The sequence below is a fragment of the Syzygium oleosum genome, unplaced genomic scaffold (assembly GCF_021117445.2).
Source record: "Syzygium oleosum isolate NSW1041296 unplaced genomic scaffold, Sole_v2.1 Sole_v2.30, whole genome shotgun sequence".
In the NCBI taxonomy this organism is placed as follows: Eukaryota; Viridiplantae; Streptophyta; class Magnoliopsida; order Myrtales; family Myrtaceae; genus Syzygium; species Syzygium oleosum.
Genome location: NW_026607514.1, coordinates 1,575,846 through 1,601,866, shown reverse-complemented (window position 1 = coordinate 1,601,866; position 26,021 = coordinate 1,575,846). Strand labels below are relative to the sequence as shown.

Below are 26,021 nucleotides of genomic sequence, written 5' to 3'. Positions count from 1 at the left end.
CGCCTGTGATGATGGGGCGACAATGATAGCTTAGCCCTCACCTAAGTCTGGAGGCGCTGACCCTCCCCGAGGCGCCGACCATCACCGCCGCCCCACCGATGATGGGGCAACGACCACAGGCGTGAGGGTTGACCAGTCCTCTCGCTTGTATTTTCTTTTTCTTTTTTAATTATTTTGTAATCTAATATTTTTAATGTTTATTATGGAAAGAAAAAATAGAAAATAAGAAAGAAAGAAAAAGGGAAAAAATCAAAAAAAAAATTAAAAGACGAAAATGACAGGCCTTTTTTAAGATTGATATGGTCACTTCATATCCTTATTTGAAATAAAGTTCATTTGAGAAAATGAGGATACTTCATACTTTTATTTGAAATAAAATCTACTATGAGCTCTTATTTCAAAAAATGATAGCATTCCGAACATTTATTTAAAATTTTCCCATATCCAAATTAGCTTTCATTTTGGAATCTTCCCTCAATTCAATTGTAGACGCTATCGTTGCCATGAACTGCAGAAACTAAACGAAGGGTCGGTCGGTCGAGGTTCTTCTAACTGTGACTCCGACAGGGTTGCACAATAAGACCGAGACGAGGAAGACGATGATGATACTCCTGCTCCTGCTCTTCCTCGGCATCTCCGCTTTGCTCTTCAAGTTCGTCACCGCCGATGGTCGTCCTCTTCTTCACCCGTCATCCTCCCCATTCTCTTCTGCTCACCTCCTTCTTTAATCTGATCTTTCTTTCTTTCTTTCTTTCTTTCTTTCTTTGTTTCTCTGTCCTTGGTCAGGAGACTTCACGTTGATGTCGAAGAGGCATGTCAAGCGCGACGAGATTGAAGATAAGGTGAGCGACCCGCGATCCCTTGTTGTCTCATCGCTGCCTCTTTTTTTTTTGTCCCCCCTTTTGTTGGGCTCGGCTTAATCCGTTTTGAGGTGGGTCGTCGTTCGTGCGCGCGCAGGTTGTCTGGATCACTGGCGCTAGTCGTGGGATTGGTATGGTTTCGCCTCTCGCTGCGTCCGTGTCTTCCTGTTTGCTTCGTTTAGCTCGCCCATGGCGTTACTGTTGTTGGGTCGTGCCACCCGTTTTTATTTACCTTATTGAGTATTCTTCTCTTCGTGCTGGATTCTTGAAGGGGAGATTCTCGCGAAGCAACTAGCGAATCTGGGGGCGAAGCTCATACTCTCTGCTCGGAGTGAAGCTGAATTGGAGCGCGTCAAGGCTCAGCTCACTGGTAGTGTCATTTTCGGTTTTGTCCTGCGATCAAGTTACCGACGGCATTGCTCACGATGACACTACTTGCGCATGGCGTGTTGGCAGGTAAACACGCGCCTGATGAAGTGCAAATCTTGCCGCTAGATTTGGCATCCGGAGAAGGTTCTCTCCGGCGGGCTGTGGAGAAGGCTGAATCTTTCTTCCCTGGCTCTGGTGTTGACATTATGATCCACAATGCGGCCTTTGAGCGCCCTGTAAGTTGAGAGTACTTTTCGAACGAAATACTAATGAAAAATTGACATCACACACGCACAATGAGGATGCTGGAATTAGCAGGATTAAGAAGTTGGTCCTTTGCATTTGGTGCTCGTTACGCAAACCAGCATGGTTAAAATATGCTTTTAAAAGATCGAGTGTGATGCCTGGAGGTACAGTAAAGTTGTTTATCTGGAAAATAAAAGTTTGGAAGATGAGGTCAAATGACAGAATATAATCACTGCAACGGTTGAAGAGGTCCATTATCACAATGCATGGCTATTCAAATTAATATCATAAGGCAAAGAAGCTCATTGAAAAGAATAGAAAAGAACCCAGAAGGAAAGGTAAGGAAAAGTTTACCAGCAAAATTAGCTCTTGCTTTAAGTTGTTTAAATATACAATAAATAATTTAACACCAGTCTTCCTCCAATAATTGGATAGAAGAGTGGCTATAAACTTTCTTTTTGGATTACCATGTGGGGGAATCTTTCTACATCTCTAGTTCAATGCACTGGGTTTTTCTTTGGTGGTCTCCGTTTTGATCTAGAATGGGATACGCAAAGATGGTAGCCCGGTCTGCACCCATCATATCATCTGGTTTTGATATTCTTATATCCCTGAAACCATTTGTGTCATAAGAGGGGGTGAATGTGTACTGTGATTAGCTAGGCCTTCATAATCAATCTCTTTGACTGTGGCAGAAAACAACAGCTTTGGATGTGACGGAAGAAAGCTTTAAGGTATGGAAGAATCTTGCATCAGCTCTGAAACCAACAGTGACTAAATTTCTAAGACAATCGCAGATTTCAATCTTATACACAGCTCTTTTTCTCTCCTCTTATGCACTGATGGTCCTTCTGTTACAATTAGAATTGCAGGTTAATTATCTTAACTTACCAATTATGCTCTTCTTTTATGCAACTAGGCAACATTCGATGTTAATGTCTTTGGGACTATATCTTTGACTCGGCTTTTGGCACCTTTCATGCTCAGACGTGGCAGGGGTCAGTTTGTTGTGGTACGTGCAAATACTTGTTTGGTTATTTACTAGCCTTGGTAAGGAAAGGTGCCTTTGGAAATTGGAAACTTGCATGTCAAAATTCGGGTAATTCTCGATTTGTAGTCTTGTGAAATTTTCTGAAGCCTAGATCAGATATGAGAAAGAGGCACTTTTTCGTTGAGATACAACAGGTAAGATGGAGGTTTGGCCTTGGCTATATAGATTTAAGTAGATGTGGAACTTGTAAATGTTAGCTTTGCTGTGTTTCCCTGCTATAATGGCTCTAGTTGAATACTGAATCATTTTTCTTGCCTTTGCCAATAACCAGTTTTATTAGTCATGTTTTGGTCAAAAAGCTTCTGTTTTCGCACTATTGCAGATGAGTAGTGCAGCTGGGAAAGCACCTGCACCTGGTCAAGCTGTGTATTCTGCATCCAAGTTTGCTTTAAATGGTTACTTCCATACTTTGCGTTCTGAGGTATACAGGTTGTTCTGTTCTCAAGGTTATATTTGTGACTGTCTGTTTGGTAGTATCTTCACTTTCTGGCTTACATAGTTGGAGGAAGAGCTATCACTGAGATAGCCTGCGAGCAGGACTTATGCGTCTAGCCTGCGAGCAGGAATTATGCGTCACTTTTTTTTTTTGGAGCTATATTATGCATCAGTTCGATGAACTAAATAATGGCTGTGTCAGCAGTTTTGGAGTACAGGAATTAATTATGTGAAAAGATTGACTATGAGAATTGCATGCTTGAATTATCAAGCTGAAAATAGAGATAACTGTGCAAAAAGTAACCTTGATAAGTTTGTTGATGCTAAGTTGATGAGTAATTGGATTTACTAACGAAGGCATCTACCATGTAAACTTGGAACAAAGAGATTATCTATTATGGTACCTTTCAAGCATCCTTCTGGAGAAAGGGTGCCTCAAAGTTGCAAATTTATATCAACCGCTGCCCTTGCTATGATCATTAATCCTTTCAAAATTGAAACTAAGAGTTCACTTAATATTTGCTATCAGTCAACTAGGACTACTTCACAAGTGTCTGTATTACCACTTCCTTTGATGTTAAAATATCTTAACATCTGGTCTTGTCCTACCATAAGGATATCCTTAAGCTTTTTTTTTACTGGATAATTGGATTTGGATCCTTTGAACTTGCCATTGGTACTCAGTAGTGAGGACAAATGGGAGAATCTTATGCTTTAGCCTGAACAGCGCCTATCTGGAATAACACAAGAAAAAATCCTTACAAGAAAACTTGTGGCAGAAGAGCATGTGCCTGTTCTCATGGTTGCATCTAAGAAGGTTTGGTGAAGACAAAATTTCTAGTTATAGAAAGCTTGTGATGGTGAAGTAGATTGTGACCGTTGTAATTGGAGAAGTCTTTGATGTCTTTAAGACAAACGGTTCTACTTCTACAAGTGTCCTAGTCTTACGAATGTCAAAAAAGTGCTGAAAAGTTCCTGCTTGCAACTATGTGAGGCACAACAGGGCTCTGATAGTTTCCTCATTGTTTCTTTAAAAAAATTGAGAACAGTGCTTTGATGTTTTATACCTCTATAAGTTTAGGATTCTCATACATTGATTTTCTCTTTACGTGCATCTTCTGGACACGTTGCTTGCTCTTCCTTCAGTTGTAATTCTTTCAAAAGAAGCCTATTTCTTTCCCTGCTTGCAGCTCTTCCGGAAAGGAATCAAGGTGACTGTTGTTTGTCCTGGACCAATAGAGACATCAAATGGATCTGGAGCGACAGCATCCACGAAGAGGAGCTCCTCAGAGGTGATTTGGCACTGTTCTTAGATTTTTCCTACAGAATAGAACGCTAGCTATTGATCCAGCTCTCAATTTTTTTGGCCAAAGAAGATGCCAAGTGTTTACTTGCTCCCATTAGTCAACTGCAACTATTTCTAATGGGCAAATCACTAATGATTTATACCTTACTTCTCTCCCGATTCTAGCGTGTGATGAACTTATAAGTCATCAACTAGAGGCTGATTTACATGCAACAGGTGTTGCTCTTATTGCCAAGTTATCATAGCAGGGAAGCTGCTTTGCTTGTGTGCAGTTGAAAATTCTGTATCATCCATGGAAGAAAGACACTTCCATGCAGAGGCCATACTTTTGCAAAGAAGTACAAAAGGCTAGAGCAAAGAACTCAATTAGCATTCATTGCATAATCCAACCGAACATGATGATTTCAATGCTGGCAGAACTGAAAGCTCTCTTGTGATGCTGTGAGCAGCTCTTTAGAGACTTTTATGGCCAGGAGAACAGGGACAAGAAATTAATGACTCCAAAAACCATAACCTTAACTTAGGAAACTTTCCTTAATAGATTATTTCCAGTTTCCTGGTTATTTTCTATATTGCTATGAATAAACCTCCTTGTCAGTTGCAAAACTAGTGGTTCTCTGCACTCTTTGAGCAGGCCAAGAGAGAATCTGCCACTCAGCATTGCTACAAGTTTCACCGTTCAGTCAACACCTAGTAGTTGTTAAATCAACCTACTATGACATATTCTCTCTGTTTGTCATGTTCGTGGCTTCTGTGGGATCATTTGTTTTCTGTCTTACCTCTACTACCTCTTCGTACTTACAGAAGCGTGTGTCATCTGAAAGATGTGCTGAATTGACAATAATTGCAGCCTCTCATGGCTTAAAGGAAGCTTGGATATCATACCAGGTTGGTGTTCCCTTTTTTTCATTTTCGAACTTAAGAGATTTTCTCATCTTTCTTTATTTGATTTTTTGGATTAACCTCCACTTTTGTAATATATCTTGTTTGTTTTGTAAGTTTTCTTAAATTTCAACGTCATGCTCTAACCTGTTTCAGGAGTTGAAAAATTTCCTGGCATAACACTTTTCAAATTAATAACGTGCATGATCTGTCTTCGAACTGGAATACGACCCAATGATGTTACTTAAAAAATTTTATGCATTGAAGTAGTGAAGTCCTATAAAATGTCAGCGTCCAGCAATGCTTCTCTCGTTTTTCCTTGCAAGAGAGGCACTTTTTGCAACTTAACGTTTGATAAATCCAAGTTATCAACAAATTTATTGATATTATTATAAAAAAATAGTTGCTCCTGAGTGACAACACTTTGAAGAGTTGTAAGGCGATGCACATTCAATTTGACAGTTCCGTTAGGCAGGTGCTCTTCAATAATAGGAGTGCTTCTATACGAGCAGGTTCTGTGATCTAACTGAGAATTTAACATAATTATTGTATTTTCCATAGCATCTAATTGCTCCTTGTGGCCAACATGTGTAATAATGGCCAAGTCGGATCATCGAAGGGAATCCTTTTGAAGAACACTCTTAATGAACTGGATCAGAATTTTTAGTTTGATGTGCTCTCAAAACAGGAAGGAGCTTGGTGATGAATCGCGAGTAGCTTATAGTTTAACAAACTTTGGTTACAATCTATTGGTGCTCTTTTGATGGGCACATAATGTTCATGCAGATAGTTCCTTGTTGAATGTGTCATCCAGTAGAAGTATATAATGCAAGGCCTCTCTGTTCTCGTTCTCAACTAACTGTCTGTACATCTAATGGAGTAAGTGGCTTTTTTGCAGCCTGTACTTGCTGTCATGTATTTGGTGCAGTACATGCCAACAATCGGCTATTTTCTCATGGACAAGGTACTTCCTATGTATTCCCTGATACAGGAATTGTTACATTCAGTTCTAAATATGAAGGTTTGGTCTTTGCTTGGTGCTTTTGAAATGCTATGTTCTCCTGGATACCGTTTTACTAGCCAAAAAGACTATTCTGGTCTGTCCTGGTGTTTTTGGTCACTGCAATTCATTGTTTCTTGAATTCATACGGGGGTTTTCGGTGACATTGATTTCTAGATTGGCGGGAATCGAGTTGAAGCAGCTGCTCAAAAAGGCAACACCTATTCTTTGGGCTTGATTTTTGGGAAAGGAAAGGCAGCATGAAACCATCAACTGGCACAGTTAATTTGTCACGGTACTGTACACATTTCGAGTATTTTTCTATTCGTCTGGAAGAGCTTCTGTATTCTCCTCCCTAGGGGACATGAGTTGCACGCTTACAGAGTAATGATGCTTGTATGAGCTGACTTGAAAGCAGGCACCTGAAAATGAATAATCATTTCGACCAATTTGTAATAGGTCAATTTCAATGCAAACTCAGTTACCATGATTTTTTTGGTATCCACCTTGATAACCCCAGGGGCGACCGTTTGACAGCAAATTTCAACAATCGTTCGAATATGGTCCTGTGTTATCTTTCTCCCTTTTCTTTCGGGGCTTAGATGGTCTGTTTCTTTGACAGGTAAGGTGACTTAAGTAAAATTGTTGTCAATGAATGTTTTCTTTACCACTCCAAACCCACATACTCAAAGGCATCGGGCTCGAGGGAAGTTGGTGCTGTTAATGCATGCTAAGAACCAAATTTGATGTACCAATGCTTGAAAATGCAAGTGAGGCAGGTAATGTGGACTCAAGCTTGTGCTTGTGCCTTACTGGCGGGGTTGAATTATCGATATAAGAAAGTCCAAGGATCCTAAGAAGGTATCGCCCAAATAACGTCTTACGTATAATATATACATTCTCAGCGGGGAAAGTTCCATGACACAAAATGCCTCTTCTTCAAAAAAATGGATCTCATATCAAGAACGCCCTATGGACCATCTTCATTTGCTACGTTACACTTTTAACAAATGTAATGGTAAGCACCCAACCGGCCAACTCGAGCAGCATATTGAAACAGCCTACTGACCAGCTTCATTTTGCCGACACCGACATACTGTACTTGTATTTGAGGTATGTTTTAATGAACGGATCTAACTCACCGTCCATTACAGATGTGATATCCGACGTCTCGTACCCCGTCCTCACGTCCTTGACGAGTTTGTAGGGATGGAATACGTAGTTTCGAATTTGCTGGCCCCACTCGGCCTTGACAGCATCCCCCCGTATTTGCTTGATTTCAGATGCTCTCTGTTCTTCTGCTATGACAAGTAGCTTCGCTTTCAATCGGCTGAGCGCTTTGATCTTGTTTGATAGCTGGGATCTCTCCTCTGCGTTTGCAGTTACTGAAATATCAGTTTGCTATTTCACACATAGAACAAGCTGAGACTTCATGTGGCCACAAGATAAGTGAGATAATAAAAGTCCAAAGAGTTCGCCTGACCACTCTTAAGAACCGTCAAGAGATAATTTAAACAAACATTTTCCAAGAGCTCCCTTGCACCTCAGGTAACGGTTAAGTACTATCCAATAAGAGGTTAAATGGAACATAATCTATTTTTCCAAGTTCTAGAGAGAATCAATTCATAGTCCTAGAAAAAAGTCAATATATCCTACAAAGTACTTTTGAGATAACCTATGGCAAAAACAGCTGGCCAATGATGAAAAGCAGAACTTAGAAATGAATGAATGACGCTGTTGCGTTTGACAATTTCAGACAAAACGATAGATACCTGTACAGCGAACAGTGACCCCAGTGGGAATGTGAGTGATCCGCACTGCCGTTTCTACCTTGTTCACATTCTGGCCACCTTTCCCTCCTGCTCTTGAAAAACTAATTTCCAAATCTTCCTCCGGAATTTCAACATTTAGAGATTCTTCAGGAAGAAGAGGCATGACTTCAACACCAGAAAAGCTAGTCTGCATGGTTTTCCAAGATAGAAAAACATGGTAGTAAATCTCCTCTTGTTCTCGAAGGAAACACGACTAATCGAGAGCACTTTCATAGGTTCCTTGAAAACACGAACTTCAGAAATAGTGGAATCATCACAATAATCAAATATTACCTGACGAAGACCTTTTGCATTGAATGGAGATTGTCGGACGATCCTGTGAGTCCCCTTTTCACCAGATAAATATCCATATGCATAGCGCCCTTCCACTTCAAGTGTTGCTGACTTGATCCCAGCTTCCTCTCCCATGGATTTCTCAACCACTCTTGTTTTATATCTCTGTTTCTCTCCCCATCTCACATACATCCTGAGAAGCATGTCAGCCCAATCCTGCACTGAAGTCGATCATAATAATTTACAGAAAGAAGAAAAGAGAATACTGCAGCTCACATACTAGACAGATTCATACATTACTTACATGAAAGGAAGATTAGCATTCTTAGTTGTATTAATTAAATGCTATCAAAAATTATTAAAAATAGATTTTTTAGAGAAAATGAAAGACACTTCAAGTGTCAATCGACATAGTGCAGAGATGTATGACTTGAGGCTTGTGGTCATTATGGAACCACTTCAAAAAGAGAACTGCGTTTGACAAACCATCAGATCTAATCATTTCGTTTAGGCTCAGAGGTATTTTCTACATATTACACTTTTAAAATATTCAATGTCCATAACTAAATCAAATTTAAGAATTTGGCTTATGGGATGTGGATGATGGTAGAGAATCATGTAAACACCAGGCCAATAGAAGAAAAGGCTTCAGACCATTTCTTCAAAGGATGGCTAAATTTACTCAGTAGCAAGCCTTCAGAAATATTCAATATAGATTGAAAATTAACTGCATCACCAAGGCATAGTTTTCTAAACCTTAATGCTACTTAGTATGTGTTTATATTATGAAAACGATTTTTCACAAAATGATTTTCCAAAATTTCATATGTTTGGTTCGCTGAAAGTGGATAATCAATAGAAAAAACTTTACAGTCAAGGAAAAATAACCATATTTAAATTTGAGGAAAACAATTTCTCCACCTAAAAAGGAGAAATTGTCCTAAGGTCCTTTTCCACATGCACGCTCTCTCTCTCTCTCTGTGGTACCTTATGTTTGGATGCTTACTATGGTATCAGGTTTTGATTACTTTTCTGTAAAGGAGAACCATTCTCACGTGAAGTTTTATGTGAGTTAAGTTTGTTGATTATTCGCATTTTCAATTTTGTTTTTTTTTTGCATCCTTTTTTAGGTGCTTCCTAAAGATTGAAAAAAAAAAACATAAAATTTATACTTCCGATAACAGTAATATCTTAGATAAACATCTCAATATCATCTTAGTGTCTTTTATCAGGAACAATATAATGGAGACAATGATTTTGAAAGAAAAATCTAAACATCATAAAACTTTTTTCCTTGAGATACACCACCAAACAACTGTAAACCAACTATTTTCCTTAAAAATGAAAAACATGTTCCTCCATCAAGAAGTGCTCCACAGAACAAAAACACCCTTAGTCTCCCAAGGAACTGCCTGTCCCTTATTGACCTGCAGCCACCAATTCTCAATTATCTTATTGAAAGTTCCCAGATTCACATAGGCATTGACATCACCAGTTAAGTTAACAGGATCTTGTTATTACAATTTCAAGAGTTAGGCTAGAATTTCCAATTGCAAGCCTTTTCTAAATCTCATTGCCAGGTCGTTGAGTTTCTCAATGCCTCAATAGGAAACCATGTACGTCCTCCAATAAAAATAAGTTGATGCTCCCTCAAAGGTCAATGCTTGGCAAAAGCAGAACAGCAGAGATGGCATACGTGTTTAATTACCATGTACGTCCTCCAATAAAAATAAGTCGATGCTCCCTCAAAGGTCAATGCTCAACAAAAGCAGAACAGCAGAGATGGCATACGTGTTTAATTACCTGTGCATCAGTACCACCTGCACCAGCTGTTATATTAACAACAGCACCTTCTTTGTCGTAGGGACCAGAGAGGAGCTCAGTTAACTCAAAGAGATCCAATGCCTTGTTCAGCTGTTTGATAATACCGGCAGCCTCTTCAAGAAGTCCCGTATCTTTAGAGTCCATTTCCTCGGTTAACATGACTATAGTTTCTGCCTCTTCAACCTGATCAGGAGTCACGTACTTTAGAGAGCACGTGTTCCAAATGAAAATATCTCGATTTATAGAGCATATTTAATTGAAGCTTTTCAGAACGATCTGCATCAAAATGTGTCTACTTTTCAAATTTCACTTCGATGCTAATGATTTTTCAATATAAGCATAATAGATCATAAGAGGTCAACTCTAGACCTTTTGCACATTTACACTAGATCTACTAAACAGAGAGACAACTTAAGAAGGTCCATAATACTGCTTAAATTCTCCAAGGGACATCAAAATATGCTGAATCTCTATTATCTACTGAAAATAGCTTCATGTACAACCACATCAATCCATCTGCAAGGTAAAACTACAAAATGATGCTTATTTTCACAAGCCCCCCATCAACAATTGAAGATTTAACCAGACACCTCTATCAATGATGATGAGGATAATCATCAACAGGGATTGCAAGACTATTGTTTTTTCTCCCCTATTTACTGTACTGGGCTACGGATATGTATTACACACGAACATGTACCACAAAAAACCCAAAGTGTGGCAACAAATGCCGAAAATGCACATAGTTCTGCTATGATCAACTCCTGACCCATAAGCTATTTCAAATTTTCGAATTTCACAAACTCATCGGTGAGAATGTAGTCTACAAAACCAGAGGGAAACTATAACCACAAGTCGATAAGAAACTTTCCCTTTAATGGACCCTTGACAGCATCACTACAAAAGACAGCAGAAACACAAAAAAGCTCAAATTCCCAGTGGCAGATGGCAAAAGGGCTGGATTTTCAACAATTTAGGTGCTGTGAGATAGATGGTACTCAACACAACAATTCAGCGGAGAAGATAGATTTGGTAGGGAGCCCAAAACCTGATTTTTGAAGTCAGAGAGTAGCCTGAGCTTGTCTTTGACATCAGTCAATGCCAAGAGGGTTTGCTGAGCTTTAGCACGGTCGTCCCAGAAGGAGGCATCAGATGCTTTAAGCTCCAAACCCGCCAGTTCTTTCTCCAACTGTTGGAGCCCCGCGGACGCTCTGATATCCTCAACACGGGCTGATGCAGCTTCCACCTCTCTTCTCAAGGAGTAGAAATCTGAAAAGCAAATACCAGGGTAGAGGAAGCCAACGAAAAAGAATGTCACCTCCATTAACAACCCAAACAAACCAAGAAAATTCGGTCCCCAGAAGCAAGAAAAGGACCTTGCATTGCCCAGTCTCTTGAGTCGGCTCCAACGCTCTGACTGAGCTGGTCATTGGAGGTCGAGCACACCACCGACCCGACTGAACGGGAGCGAGAAGGAGGCGGCAGGAGACGAGGCATTGGAAGATGGTGAAGGCGAGGAGGACGAAGAAAGGGTCGTGCCCGCGCAGGAGACACGGCCGACGCATTCGAGCAGCAAAAGGGTCGGACCAGAGACAGACCCTCCATTCCTTCGACCCCCACGAACCCAACGGAAACCGAAACTCGAAGCAGTCTCTGCTTCTGGGTTTTTGTGTATCTATCTATCTATCTTTCTATATCTGGATTCTGGGTCTGGATGACGACGGTGATGCTGATGATGACGACGGTGATGATCATTCATCGTTTCTTGGCCAGAAAAGGTTCCGCCTTTATGCAGGCTCTTTTTGCCGGTGCATTCGTCAAGGACATTGTTAAGAGAGAGGATGACACAAGTAGTGTTTGAATTTTGATTCAATGTGAACCGCGATGCCTAAAATTTTAATTTATTTAATATGATTCATAATCTTTAATTCAATGTGTAATATCATTTTTAAATTTTTATTTTGTTCAATATAGGATTACACGTTCAAGTTAGTCTCTAAACTATAACAAAATGTTTAATGTTATCCTTCCATATTTGCATATAGTTCAACGACTAAATTGAATATGTATCAAAAGTTCAAAAGTCAAATTAAACAAATAGAAAGTTTATGAACGACATTGTACATTGGCTTAAAGTTTGATGACCACATTGAACAAATTAAAATCCAATGACCACATTACATATTTGATCAAAATTTATGCACCATTTGTATCATTTTCCCTTTTTTGAAGATAGAGAACGAGCTCATGGACTCTCTCTCTTTTCTGGGCCCAACTTATTGTACTCGCGTCGAAGCCCGCAAACATCACATTGAAGCTTTGGTGCTAACAATTTGACAATATTTAGATAGTGATAGCGATATAAATAATTTTTGAACTTTTACTCAATGTACAATTTGATACCTGAACTTTTAATTTGTTCAATCTGGTTCCTGAAAATATCATCCCTGAACTTTAAATATTGAACATTTTCATATAGTCCGCGTTTAGATTGAACATATATAAAAAATTCAGAGATTACGTTAAACAAATTGAAAGTTCGAGAAAGACATTGCATACCGGGTTACAGTTTAAAAATTATATCGAACAAATTAAAAGTTCAGGGAACATTTTATACATTGAGCTTAAGTTCATGGATTATTTGTATCATTTTCACGTTTAGATACTAGGCGTGCGCTTCATGCGGACATGATCGAACTTGTAATTTCCTACACCAAGAATGGGGCAAGTTGGCTGATTCTGGCGCATTTCGGCAAAACTTTTCTGCAGCAGACCTAGTTTTTGTTATTTACAGTTGAACATGCATTCAACCACGGCCTCTACAACCACAATGTACCCTTAAATTGACAAAATTCAGTGCCTAACATAACGGATCTCTCCCTCCCTCGTGACCACATTTGCCCTCTCCGATAAAAAAAAAAAAAACACAGCAGCCATAGCCACAACGGCAATTAACATAAAAAACGGAGTCAATAATGCCACTCCACAGTAATTGGAGGTTGAATGGCGAAGATTCGACTACAAGAAAACATTGTGTCTAATGTTTTGATTTGTAGACACGAGCTGTCGTGAATCGATCTTCATAATCAAGGGATGTTTTCTTTCAAGGACTTGAGGACCTCCTTCGAAGCTAACCTCTTAGCCGTCTTCTTATGAGCTGCTCTCGACGTGTGATGGTATGCTACCCCTTTAGCTTCGACCTCAATTGTGACGGAGGACGCACCATCCTCACGAGACACAACGGGTTTTTTCAATATGAAATGCTCCTTCTGGCAAAGCTCGGTCAGCTCTCTCACAGGATTCGGCCTCAACGTCTCCGGCGTAACCAATGGCTCTAAAAGAGGCCTAATACTTTGGAACACTCTTTCCTTGTCGTAGTCCGAATCCACAAGGATTGCCCCTGCCAGGGACTCTATTATATCTCCAAGAACCTGTCGCATTCCAGAAACTTGCGTCAATGCCCCATCATAAAGAGTAGGAAATCATGAAAACCAATCTCAGAGAAAGCACATGGCTTGGGAATTGCTACGTAAGTGAAAGATACAAAACTGAACACGAGTATAGAAGCACAAGTGACAAGACTAACCTTAGGGAAGGATGTTTCAGATTCCCATCCATAGGTAAACTCAGATGATAATTTTTCAAAGTTGTTGACCGTGTCGGCAATGTGCTTTTGCAGCACAGTTGATGCATGGAGAATGTGCTTATGCAATCCAACCTTTATTGCAGACTGAGCGTAGCAATCATTGTTGACAGAAGCAGACCTCAAGTCCGTCAATATTCCTGGGGACAAGCCAGGATGCTTTCTGTATAAATGAATCGTGACCAGATAATCTAAAACCGAGTCTCCAAGGAATTCCAGTCGCTGCACAAAAGAATATATTATTCGATATATTCACCAGTCAAGATCTGCTCAAAATGAAGCACAGACCAGAAGATAAATAAGCATTTAGGATCACTGGATGATCTCAGAGCAAACTTTCTTTCCACATGCGAAATCTTCAATTACGCCAGTTAATCAGCAAGATCAACGAATATTTACATGTGCAATGGTGACAGAGAGACCAATCAACAGCAATGGTATTCAAGTGATAAGATGAGGCCATAAATCACAGTACAAACTCTCTGAACAGAATACAACTTGTATACAAGGCAATTCACAGCTAAAGAAGCATCATGAATAAAGATGTGACAAATTTATGCAGAAATTGAACGAGTAGCTGCATCATCTGCCATTTTGCTTAAAAGTCTTAATGCCAATGTACAGAACCAATATCAATCCAAGTGGGGTAAACACGGCACTACCATTGCCAGACTACTTGAGCATGCTCGAGACTTTCCAAAAATACACACTGAATATAAATTGTGAATTCCACAAGAAGTGTCTTAACGAATGGTAGGTGCAAGGCACATATGGATAAAAACAAGTTGACATACAAAGTACCTGGTAACATGTTGGGATCTCTGAAAACATATAGGATCCATGAGTCAGAGCCTCCACCAGCAAAGAAGGGTCACGAAATGAGTAGCTTAGAAGGGACTCTATATGCTTGACATTAATGTGCTTCTCAGGATTTACAAGAACATTTCTGTACGGGCTGATTCCAAAGTCCACTTCAATACCCAGCCAACGCACAAAAAACAAGCCAGCATTTTCACCACCAGTACTGACATATGCACCGAGAAGTGCCTCAACAACATCGGCAACTGTCTTTTTTTTTATTTTTCTTCTCCCAAGAGTGTACATTTTTCTTGCTTCAGGGAGCAACTCCTCACACAGGGACAGTCCTCTAGATATATCACCAGGATTGATCCATGTTTTAGGATCAAAGGGTTCGTTACGAATAAAACCCTACATTCAAAAATATTAAACAGAGCAGAATTAGCACGGGAAATAGTTCGATAAATTGTTGTCCAAAAAATGACATGAAAAGTATGTTGAGAAAAATCATTGGAAGAGAACTATGTTTCTAGGGCTTTCAACCAGCTCACTGGAAATGAAGCAAAACAAAGTTTAGGCAAAGAAAAATCGTCATTTTTTTCTTTCCCTATTTCCAAATCAAGCATTTCTTGTAATTTTTTACACTCCACTCTCAGTATCTTGAGAAATACTATTGTTTGTAAGCTAAGATCACCATAATAAAATCATAGAACCATCGAACTTAATTTGGACAAGCAGAATGACTACAAGGCCCGAATAATAGTTTTCCAGAATCATACCAGTCATGATAATACCAGGAAGTTATCTCTATAAGCTCTCTTACAAACCAATGTCTAGCAGTCCTAGAATATTTCTCCCAGTCAACAGAAAAGCAAGCAACTCTTACAACCCAAATACATTGATTCAAATCTGCTTTTCTTTATATGGAAAATGAGAAATATGTTGGAGAAAAGTGATGAAAGAGAAACAAATTAATTTAGCACATAGAGAAATGAGATGCATCGAATTCTTGAAGCCATAATCACAAGAACCTGACAAAATTATACAGAAGACAATACCGGCAGTTTGCGGTCACACCCTAACTTGCAAAGTGTCTCATTAGAAATCAGTTTATCTTTCTTGACACTTAACAAGCCTTCATCATGACTCTGGTATGTCTTGAATAATTGTTGACAAACGGCATACTTAAGGAAAGAGTCTCCGAGAGTTTCTAAAGATTCCAAATGGTATCTCTCTTGGCACCTCTTTGTGGTAAGTGCTTCGAGGACCTACAACACACAGAATGACAGTCAACCAACATTCTCTTGATATACATGGCAAGCAGCTGCTTTATGTGATCAGATTAAACTTCTCTAGATGACTAATCATGATATTAGCTTCTTATTCTCATAAAGATTGACTTGCCAAATAGAAAGACACCAGTATTACGCAAAAGCAACTAAAAAAGTATATGAATATTTGGCCCATAGAGATGCATTGTCTACCTAAAAGAACAAAAACACATAAGACATCAACTAAAAGACTTATAGATAAACTGCCGCTAGGTTTAATCTGAAAACCCAGTCCTTTCAGAGTCAAGCAAGACTACGACACTATTCCGGGGTTCTCTTGCCCTAATCAGATTAGCTTGTTTATTATTTGATTAAAAATAAAGCCCACGAGCTCTCTATTTTAGGAGTCAAGGAATAACATGGTTACGATCAATAAAAAATAAGGCCAGAAATTTTTTTAAAAAATGGTGAAAATTGCCACGAAATCCCTTTAGTTTTGCCTAAACTGTGAAACCTATTTAAGGCCCATCCATGTACTTTATTATTTGAACAGGGCCAACACATTTTAATGGGATGTGCCGTTCCAAGATTGAAAATGCAAGGGGTGTCGCTGCAGTTTAGGGAAGATAGAAGGGGGGTCAAGATATTTTTTAAAGAATATGGCCGAGTGCGGAAACTCTGCAGGCCTTATGGCTTACATCCTTCGTTGCAGAGAAAATAGAGGCAGCAAATACTCAAATTATAAGCACTCTCCTGCCTATCATTATACATTCCTTTTATCTAAAGTCAATTTGACAATATCAGAAGACATAGGACACAGCCATAGCAGAAGTCAAAGTGTCAGCATCAAATGCCCCATCTGACCTACAAAAGCAGACTGATGGGAATTCCATCATCCATAGAAAGGGCCTTTCCTATTGTCATACCAAGAGTTATATTGAGAACTGAATCTCAAACCCAAGAACCGAAATTAACCAATGCATATGAAAGGATTGCACTCAGATGCATGATTGTCACCTCATATAGAAAGCAGATAATTTGGCCAAGATTAACAAAGGATAAAAAATATTTGTCACACACATTTATGAGCATCGAGTGTCGATATATAAAGGAACTAAGACCTTCATAGTAGGAATAGAGACAATTTCAGGGCAACTGTTGGAAAGCACCCTCTTCAGATTAGCAGCAACAAGCAAAGCTTCAAGGTGGTGCATAACTGGTGGAGCAAATGAGAAGGAATACAGTGTATTTACAGATACTGGGGACAAAATCACGTGACATAGCTCGGGAGGCAATTCCACAGAAGCATTACTGGATTCTGCATTAACAAAATGTAACATCCACAGACGAGTTAATGATACATTGAGCTATGAAAAAGATTGGTCTATCTTAACATCTTTTTGCATTTGTGTTTTCACATTTACAAATGAAAATGTGTCGGAGATGATCAGAAGGGCTATCATCTAGTCTGGTATTGAAGCATAAAGTTTTATAGTAGCATCTTTAAATAAAGCAGAGAGGAACCATTATGGGGGACATTCACTAAGAGCTGTACGGTTGAGCTCATTCTTGACATATTTAACAATGTGAAATAAGACTTTGGGTGAAGAACCAACACATTATCATTTTTCCTCGTGATGATAGAAATTATATTATTTTCATGCAAGCAAAAATAATACACTAAGAGAGCAGATAAAAACCTCTCTCCTTCTGTTGCCTGCACCGCTGAAGACAATTTGGCACGTGAAATATGTGCCTCCCCTTAAGAAGAAACTCTTCTTCAACACATAACTTGATGCCGTAACTGCAATAATAACATGCTGAGAACTTGACCATGGGTATTCAGGGCAAAAGTACAGAACTGCCGAAGTATTATTTCTAATCAAATTTTCAATTAGAATTATTACCTTTCTTTGTAGTACTTTTTATATGTTGTAACTGTCCCATCTCTCATCCTCAAACGTGAATTTGCATTCATATCATCAAAAAATCCGGTAACGCAGTAAATCTGACCATTATGAGGAGTATAGACCAGGGAACCCTCCAGCATACAACGAGATACAAGGCCATTTTTCATTCTTACACGATGACGGCGACACTTTGAGTAATTCCTGCAGATGTGATTATCATTTGAAAATAACACAGAGACGACAGATCTCCAATCTATGGTGCCTGGTGTTGGATGAGCACCAGCATGTGGTAGGAGTAGATAATCAACATCAGGAGCTTTCACCAAAGCTAAACCATCTAATATTTCCCTCAGTTTAGTCATACTGTGATATAAAAGCACACTGAGAAGAGTTATCTGGAATCTCCTGCAGATATGCACCTGTGACATGATTTAAGAAAGAGGTAAATTAAGAGCCACCTCAAGATTTTTAGTGAACTTGCTCAGACCTCCACTAGGTAGCAAAAAATTTTACTACAAACTACCCTTCTAGAACAAAGGCAGTTACAATGTTGAAAAATATCATTCTCGTCGAATAAAAGACTAATAAAACAGCTCACCTGCTTCTCATCAAGATGAATCTCTCCCACGTACCTCACGTTCACCGACAACGATCCTCTGGGAACTTCTAATTTAAAAGACATACCACAAATATCATCTTCCAATTTACTCCTCGTGGCAAGAACAATATCCTGAACTGTTACATCATAATTGAAGTTCTGCCTCAACTCAATCACGTAGCAATGATACAGTGTCTTGGACTTATTGGGAAGATGTTTGACCAGCTCAGGAGGGAAGTAAGCGGGCTGGTCTTCATTATATGGTTCATTGCCTTTCATCAAGCAAGAGACACAAGCCAAAAAAATATATAGTAAATGTAATTATGACCAAAGAATTAGGAAGAAAAAATTTCTAGGTCATAAGGCCATGATCATCTAGACAAATTAGAAGTATGAAAAAGCAAATGCCGAACTTTAGAAGCTAGATAACAGAATACCAACTACTGGGGCATTAGCTTCCTCCACAACAATAGCAGGGATAAGATTGTCTGTCAAAGCACCAATCCTGTGAAGCTGTTTGCATGCTTCAAAACATGCCATTTGCTTCAGCATCTTTAGATTGCCTTGGACATGAACAGGTTCTAGGGGGCAACTCTTTGGTAGATAAAGAGTGCAGGTGTTCATCTCCTCGTTTACGTCACACCTCGGAGCAGGCTTGAAGTAACTGTATAATTTAAAAGCACCATAAAGCACATGGAAGAACATGAGAGACGTGCATTTAGCTGCAGAAATCAAAGGTTGAGAAAAATATAGCATCAGAAAAAACAAAAATGAGACGTAACTTACCTATCAGAAGGAAGCCTAGAGCAATAAAAGTATATCAATTCAACACTGGAAGAAAGAGTAACAATTGCTCCAGTGCTCGCCACCTGATAATGTTCTTCATCATACAAGTTGCCATTAAGAGGTTCACACGGAAGGGAAGCATGTCGTAGAGATTCCCTTCTCATTGTCTCCCCGCTAGAGAGGTACTTTTCAAGACGAGAATGCGTCGAAGAATCCCCACTAAGTCATAGCAAAGAAGGTGTTACAAAAAGAATAGACTAACAAATGCAAATGACAATGGGAAAAGATAAAATAATCTATTGGAATCCAATATAATTTTCTGCAGTGACAGACAAAGAGGGACACCCAACTGTATAAGCTCAGTTCAGCCAATGATAAAGAGCAAAAATATCACCTCTTCACCATCAGCAAATAGTCCGAATTCTGCATTCTTGCACGGCCTCGGGATTGAATAAAACTGCTTACTGTGGTGGACGGGTCAAACCTAATGACCAAGTTACAGCTCTGCACATCTAGACCCTCTTCAAGAATTGACGTTGCAACAATGATATTCACCTGGCAAAGGAAACACTTAAGCAGTTTACAGTGTAGAAGAGTTAACAAAATCTCCGACACAGGGGAAACAAGAAAACGAACCTTCCCATTACGGAATTCCTCCACGATTTCATTTTGTTGCTTCCTTGTCTGTGATAGCAAACCAGAGTTATTTCCTGCTATGTATTTGGTCTTCCAGTTACAGTACTTCGGAAGCACCTCACTTAGCAAAGACTGAAGTACAATAGCTGTAATAACCCTCTCTACAAAGATTATACATCTGATATCATGAATATCCCTGAAAAGAAATAAAGAGGGATAATTTCTTTATGCAGGTTCACATGTAACTTGAAACAGAGAGATCTTGCATTCATATACCTACCTGTACTCAAGTAAGGATTCTATGAGACAAACAACTTTACAAGTAATGAGCCCAGCATCCACATCTCCTTGGACATCAGCACCAACTGACCAGTTTGGATCTTTAAAAGAAGAGAGAGAAATATGTCAAACAGAGCATCAGACTTTGGATAGTTACAAATCAGTATTCATCAAATTACCTGAAGGAATACAAGCCGATAATGCATTGAGGACATCTTGGCTAAAGTCCTTCACAATTGTCTCACCAAACACATCTAAGTTCCCCCAAGATAAGTCATTAACTTCACGACATGATATTGACTGTGCAGCCTATTACTGGAATATTCAGTTAACTATACTGTCGAATGGAAAGATAGCGGAAGTAAACAGAAAAAGGAGAATAGCACCTTAAGTGCAAGCCAAAGCCCAAGATCATCCAAACAGAAAATGAACGTTGAGAAGATCTTCTGAATTTTTTTCCCTGTAGATTGAGCTGATAATTCCTCAATGTCTAACCATTTTAGCTTCACTTCATACTGAAAAGCAACAAACAAAATGTCATAAAGCTCTCAGACAAGGATAGGCACTCAAAGTAAACAGGGAACCATAAATTCAAAGGAGGGGCGCAAATCTTCATGACATGTAGTGTAGCTCAATATGATGAGCATGTGCAGTATCAGACCAAGGTGCAGATAAAAGATTCAGGCACTGTATAAACCCAAAAAACGTGTTTTTTTTAACAACCCAGGGATAGTAAAAAAATATAATGCTTTCAGGACACTTTAAAACAAAAATTGGTGTTTTACTGATTATGACTTCAAACATCAATGCTTATATCTATACAAGATCTGAGGTGTTCGACATTAAACAATTTTTTTGTTCCAAAAACCAAAATCTTAAACCTAAAGAAGAAAGCTAAAAGCCAGATCCACACCAAGCAATCCATCAGTTTCAGCAACAGTAATAAAGAAAGAGATGAAAGACCACAATACTCAAAATCTTTCACTCTCCACTATTTCTGTTTTTGCCCCTTCATTTGAGTGAACACTGTGTTAGAGAAACGAAACTATCAATTTTTCCAAAGCATAAACACTATCTGCTGACCACGTTGATCCCAAAATTGAGATTTAATATTCGGTAGAAAAGACACTATTATCTGTGACCTGTTAACTTAGTTCAGGTGGTTATAGCCCTTAGTTTTCACATGTTGTGCAGAAGTTCATACCCAAGGCACCAACCTTTTCCACAAAACCCTTCAGTTGATCTTGCAAATGGTGATAGAGAGCGAAAGGGATCTCCCTATGTTCGTAACTCTTGAACTTTGGTGTGGAAAATGGAATATATCTGGCAAGAACAGATTCGCTGGCACAGGTGTAGACCTTAGATAACAAGTGAAGCAAAAAATGACCGTGAGAAGAAATTAGGAAAAGTGTCAAGACACAGCTGCACCATTTCAATGATGAAACAGAACCTACATGGCTTATCGTATAACAAACAAGGATAACAGAGAAATTCATGAAGCACTAAACATTCAAACGCCTAAAGGGATTAACAGCGCAACGTCTCATACTTCGAGAAGGAAACAGACTAGGGTGACTAGCACAAACCAGCACAAGGCCCAGAGAAACAATGACGTCCGTGGATGTGTTAATCACAGTTCTTGGGTCATGCAGGGGGCAGCTTTTAAATTATTTGACTCCCCACCAAAATGGAAAATGAAAATATTTTCATTTTGTCCTACATAGGTTTGACCATTAATACCAATATGGAGTTGGTTTCAGAGACTTGAGGTATTCGATATTAAACCAACATCAGATCTCAACTACAAAAGCCAAAGGTAAAAGTCGAACTTAATTTCAGGAACTCAAATCTGTGCATAGTGTAAATTATATTAAGGCATCCAGTAATCTCATGTATATGAACATTGCATAAGCATGGACATGTCCAACACAAAGAATAACACCATACCAAGCCTTTAAAAGTGAAATTGAAGCAAAAATAGAAAAATCAAACAGCAGCAGCAAAAGTAACTTCATACTAGAGAAAGAAAGCACCACCATCTGATTTTATTCAGTGTAGCATAAGGAGACACCTGGATCCAACAACACAAGGAGGTACCTTTGAGTTCATGACAGTCTCAAGTTCATTAATATTTTGCCAATATTGAACTTCAGAGTTCCCACCTAGGTTTTAGGAAAGTTAGTCAAGTATCATTGGCATAGATTGGTTTTCAAAGCCACGAAACTAAAATTCAGAAGCTTGCATACCTTTGGACTTAATTGGTGAAGCAGTCATACCAAATATCCTCGGGACTTGCATATTGCGACGTAACCCAGGGTGATAGAATTCCTGTAGATGCATCCATATCCCTCCACTATGAGCGAAAACATGTTTTGCATGCTAGGTAACAGAAAAGGCAGGTGCAATGCAACAGAAACGAAAGTGTAAATCTCATTCAACAAGCAAAAAACCAACCACCAACCAGCAATCGCTCCAAAATTCAAAAGATACATGTATTGGCAACAGGTTTAACGACATGTGAGATTACACAAGTGAATTGATAATGCGACAACAACCGTATTGGAGCCATTTCTCAAACACAGATTGTAGATATAGTTGCATATAGAATATTATTTCAATTCAAGAAGACAAATCCACGACTCACCGTCATAATGCATGCATATGGATGTTTACCCCTTGCATGATGGCATTCATCCATGATGAGAACCTTTATCAGGTCAAGCTTGAAAAAGCTATGCCTCAAACAGTGGAGCAAGATAGCTGGTGTCATGACAAGCACCTGGGAGCACAAACACGAAATAAGATCACCATTCAATATGATGAATTCAGTCACTGATCAACAGAGGACGAAACTACAATGATCGCCCTTGATACTTAACAAAATTAAAGTGCTCTCCCTTAGAAGAGATGAAGCAAATATATATATCAAGGTAATTATCAGGATTACCTAGGTATAATTTCAAAGAATTAGCTATAGATGATAGCTAAGAACAAATTAATTAGGAATGCACCTAAGAAAACTAATAAGAAACCACATGACATTCACAATGACGCAAAGAGACAGAGCTTGACAAGATGCAACGATGTAAGAGAAGCAACTAGAGAAACAGTTGGACAGTGCAGCAAAGATGAACAAAGACATCAAACCTCATAGCTATCAAGTTGTCGCTGCCACATGGCAGCATCCCAGAAATCAACTCCCATTTCTCCCCAGTACGTTTGCACCTTCAAGTCCGTGTGCATCTTTATGGCCTCCGCTTGCTTATATAACCGATGATACAAGGAGAGAAGTTGCAGAAAGAGAAACCCAGAAACAAAAAAAAGGACAACATTCTCAGTTGCTCGCTTCTTCAAAACGGTGGGAAAGAGAGAGAGAGAGGAAACCTGGGACACGAGGACGACTTTAGGGACCAAGAAAACGGCGATAAAACGGGAGGGCTTGCGGAGGAGGTAGGCGTAGGAGCGGAGAAGCATGATGGCGATCAGAGTCTTGCCCGACCCTGTCTCCAAGTACGCTATCGTGTTCTCCTTCATGGCCTTCTCTAACGCCTCCACCTGATAACTGGTCGTTTTTTTTTTTTTGGCAATCATCAACGCCCAAACCATCATCAGCCCAGATTACCAAATCCCAAAATGGGCAACAAGAAACGGACAGTCACGGTACAATTGGATGACGACCATGCGACAACTGGGATCGCCAAAACAAGAGCAGACAAGGCAAAAGCAACTGACCATCTGGCGAAGGGAAGAGGATCGGCGGAGAGCTGCCCATCGGCCTGCACGTCCATGACCCCAGATTCCGAAGCCATCCGCGACTGCCCTCGGCGAAGGAGCGCACAATGGCGACGCTTTGCTTCAGGGGTCGCGTCGCCCGAGCGTGGAGTATCAGCAGGGAATGCAAAATCAGAGGAACCAAGAAAGTTGCAGCGGAACCCGCTTGAGTTCAAGAGATGGGAAGAAGGAGAAGGCAGGGATCAAAGCAAAAACTCGCCGACGGAATACGAAAAGACCCGGAAATCAGAATGCGTGGGAGCAAGCGTCATTGCTCTTTCGCATTCATATATACAGAGAGGAAGTTCGAAGCGAGTGCTTGTGGTTGATATCAGCTTGGTATAGCTTTGCAAGGAAGGAACTTGCCACTGAAGGACCGCGAGGCGACCCCGAAGTCACGTGACCGGGCTCGCCCCCTTCCCTTCTTCTCCCTCCCTCCTCGCCCCAAGAATCTAAACGAAATTCAAACCCAATTCGCCAAAAGCGCGGCCCCACCACCCCCGGCAACTTCGGAATGAAATCGCACGCGATCTCCAACGTTAAATGTACGATGTTGGATTTCTTGGGTCGATTCCCACGACACCCAGATTGCCTTTAGAGACATTCATTCCGCCATTTACAGCCGAATCTTCGAATTGATTGTGGCAGACACGGGGAGAAGAGAATCATAAAGTTGAGTCCTTTCTTGACTCCTCCTCGTCCTTGAACGAACATGGGTATCCTTCGCCATGCATAAGAAGGTAAGGTATCGATCTCGTCACGGACTGTTGACGATAACTTGGCGATTGGGTTTCGGTTTCGGTGATTGTTTCCTGGCTTACAGTAAAAGAGCAAAAAGTGGACCCGTCTTTTGTCGGGATCGGGAGAGCGCTTTCCTTGTTTGAGGATGCCACGTCAGCCGTCAACGAGTCCGACAATGCGTGCACGTGGGACATCGTTCCCCGAAGTGACGGTGACGAGCGAGCGAGAAATGAGAATGACCACCACGTGCGCTGCTGGTATGCTGCGGGCCGGTGTGACCCCACGACTGAAAAGCCCATCGTCACTCATCAGCAGCAGGCCCTTCAAAGTTCAGATGAGTTTTGGACCCACCCACCACCGCACAGTTTGCATTGCGTATCTCCACCGTTCATCAGTCATCCACCATCCATTAAACATCATGCCCGTATACTTATAGGTCTGATAAGAGAGTGCTTGTGATGAGGTGAAGGTTCATCATGGAACATATCTAGGTCTTTGATAGTCGATTCGGACGGGAAGAGACCGAGCAAGATACGACGGAGAAAAAACTGGCGAAGAGTTGCAAGCCCTTTAGTCGGCAAATTCAGTCGGTCGATTATAAAAACCGGTTTTAGCCGACGGACTGCAGAGATGAAAACAGCCGAGTCCAAGAGCGGGATATCGACAGTTGAAGGTCGACTCGAGTGAGAAAAGGCCATGATCGACGTAACTGTCGGCAAAGTAAAGTGACCGTCCAGATGGCGAAGGTAACGATTTGGGATACAGCCGTCGACGAGATATTTGTGAAAAGGGGAATCCAATGCAACCGTCGAGTAGTTGAGCCAAGAAGTTTCGTGAGCAATTGATAGTAACAATTGTACAGAAGAGTAGTGGAGACGACACACTCGGTGAGGTAGTGGAGGCACAGCCGTCGAAGTGGTAGAGTCGATTATTTACCAATAACGTTTATATATAGAGATTGTCGAATTGTGGGAATCGCCTAGGGTGTGTTTAATTTGTTCTGCGACCAGTGTTAAGTGCCAGTAGTAGTTTAAATAATCGAATTGTAATTTGTAGAGAGTACGCTAGCTGCTCCATTTTATCTTCCTAATTGTTTCAGCGTTCGCATTTCCTATCCAAGAATCATCGGAGAACCCTTTGTACCCTTTGTTGATTTACTTATCTACCCATATTTCATAAGGTATTTCATCGGCATTTTTTAGCGAAAACTACACATCGATCCATCTTCTTTCCCCATCAAACCAACATATGAGCACGGGTATTAGCTTCTCTAAAGATGTGTTCCTGCTAATATGCTCCTGCATTCATAAAACAGAGGCCTCCATAAGACATTGCTATCACCAGGTGATTCGTCAGCTTGAAAAACAGCTAAAGATGAGTGATATTGACATGAAAAATCCAAACAAGAACTTATTATTGAAATCCAAACAATATAAAATTACTTCACCCTCATTTTCATCCTTACAACTAGACAAAAGAATATTAATCACTTCCTTTGAAAATAAATTCG

At 40.0% G+C, this 26,021-nt stretch overlaps 3 protein-coding genes across 4 annotated transcripts in view; 1 reads left to right on the top strand and 2 right to left on the bottom strand.

Annotated features, from left to right (window-relative positions):
* The first annotated feature begins 476 nt into the window (after positions 1-476).
* Positions 477-6,639, top strand: LOC115690185 (uncharacterized). The gene is made up of 12 exons (XM_030616446.2): positions 477-669; positions 787-842; positions 958-991; positions 1,132-1,230; positions 1,317-1,465; positions 2,171-2,209; positions 2,395-2,487; positions 2,849-2,947; positions 4,152-4,253; positions 5,072-5,155; positions 6,048-6,113; positions 6,327-6,639. The coding sequence occupies exons 1-12, from the start codon at positions 600-602 to the stop codon at positions 6,411-6,413; spliced, it is 978 nt and encodes a 325-aa protein (XP_030472306.2). The 5' UTR covers positions 477-599; the 3' UTR covers positions 6,414-6,639.
* A 361-nt stretch (positions 6,640-7,000) lies between these two features.
* LOC115690184 (peptide chain release factor PrfB1, chloroplastic) lies at positions 7,001-11,811 on the bottom strand. The gene is made up of 6 exons (XM_030616445.2): positions 11,455-11,811; positions 11,127-11,347; positions 10,058-10,261; positions 8,255-8,470; positions 7,922-8,108; positions 7,001-7,519 (listed from the first exon to the last, which is right to left on the bottom strand). Exons 1-6 carry the CDS (start codon positions 11,681-11,683, stop codon positions 7,224-7,226), a joined length of 1,353 nt encoding a protein of 450 aa, XP_030472305.2. The 5' UTR covers positions 11,684-11,811; the 3' UTR covers positions 7,001-7,223.
* Positions 11,812-12,898: 1,087 nt separating this feature from the next.
* LOC115690183 (endoribonuclease Dicer homolog 2) overlaps positions 12,899-26,021 on the bottom strand; it is a 37,949-nt gene continuing 24,826 nt past the window's right edge. Inside the window, exons 1-22 of one of the 2 annotated variants that reach the window (XM_030616444.2) lie at positions 23,732-24,177; positions 23,384-23,561; positions 23,147-23,260; positions 22,644-22,778; positions 22,246-22,327; positions 22,097-22,161; positions 21,217-21,357; positions 20,386-20,514; positions 20,179-20,308; positions 20,001-20,100; positions 19,721-19,916; positions 19,479-19,639; positions 19,085-19,303; positions 18,736-18,962; positions 18,299-18,570; positions 17,698-18,119; positions 17,491-17,594; positions 16,912-17,108; positions 15,578-15,787; positions 14,523-14,930; positions 13,665-13,943; positions 12,899-13,509 (exon numbers count right to left, since the gene is read on the bottom strand). In XM_030616444.2, coding sequence (XP_030472304.2) covers positions 13,165-13,509; positions 13,665-13,943; positions 14,523-14,930; positions 15,578-15,787; positions 16,912-17,108; positions 17,491-17,594; positions 17,698-18,119; positions 18,299-18,570; positions 18,736-18,962; positions 19,085-19,303; positions 19,479-19,639; positions 19,721-19,916; positions 20,001-20,100; positions 20,179-20,308; positions 20,386-20,514; positions 21,217-21,357; positions 22,097-22,161; positions 22,246-22,327; positions 22,644-22,778; positions 23,147-23,260; positions 23,384-23,561; positions 23,732-23,808 — 4,191 coding nt within the window. In that variant the 5' untranslated portion in view covers positions 23,809-24,177 and the 3' untranslated portion in view covers positions 12,899-13,164. Of the gene's footprint in view, positions 13,510-13,664; positions 13,944-14,522; positions 14,931-15,577; positions 15,788-16,911; positions 17,109-17,490; positions 17,595-17,697; positions 18,120-18,298; positions 18,571-18,735; positions 18,963-19,084; positions 19,304-19,478; positions 19,640-19,720; positions 19,917-20,000; positions 20,101-20,178; positions 20,309-20,385; positions 20,515-21,216; positions 21,358-22,096; positions 22,162-22,245; positions 22,328-22,643; positions 22,779-23,146; positions 23,261-23,383; positions 23,562-23,731; positions 24,178-26,021 lie in introns of those variants that run through there. The other variant, XM_056304097.1, reaches the window with a different exon arrangement.

Bases quoted from the DNA above. Each gene is read 5' to 3' on its own strand.
- LOC115690184 (XM_030616445.2), bottom strand. From the start codon at position 11,683: ATGGAGGGTCTGTCTCTGGTCCGACCCTTTTGCTGCTCGAATGCGTCG. The intron at 8,109-8,254 runs GTAATATTTGAT...AAAACCATGCAG, and splicing joins ATGCAAAAGGTCTTCGTCAG to ACTAGCTTTTCTGGTGTTGA. The intron at 7,520-7,921 runs GTATCTATCGTT...CTGCAAACGCAG, and splicing joins GGTCACTGTTCGCTGTACAG to AGGAGAGATCCCAGCTATCA.
- LOC115690185 (XM_030616446.2), top strand. From the start codon at position 600: ATGATGATACTCCTGCTCCTGCTCTTCCTCGGCATCTCCGCTTTGCTC. The intron at 2,210-2,394 runs GTATGGAAGAAT...TTATGCAACTAG, and splicing joins TGACGGAAGAAAGCTTTAAG to GCAACATTCGATGTTAATGT. The intron at 6,114-6,326 runs GTACTTCCTATG...ATTGATTTCTAG, and splicing joins GCTATTTTCTCATGGACAAG to ATTGGCGGGAATCGAGTTGA.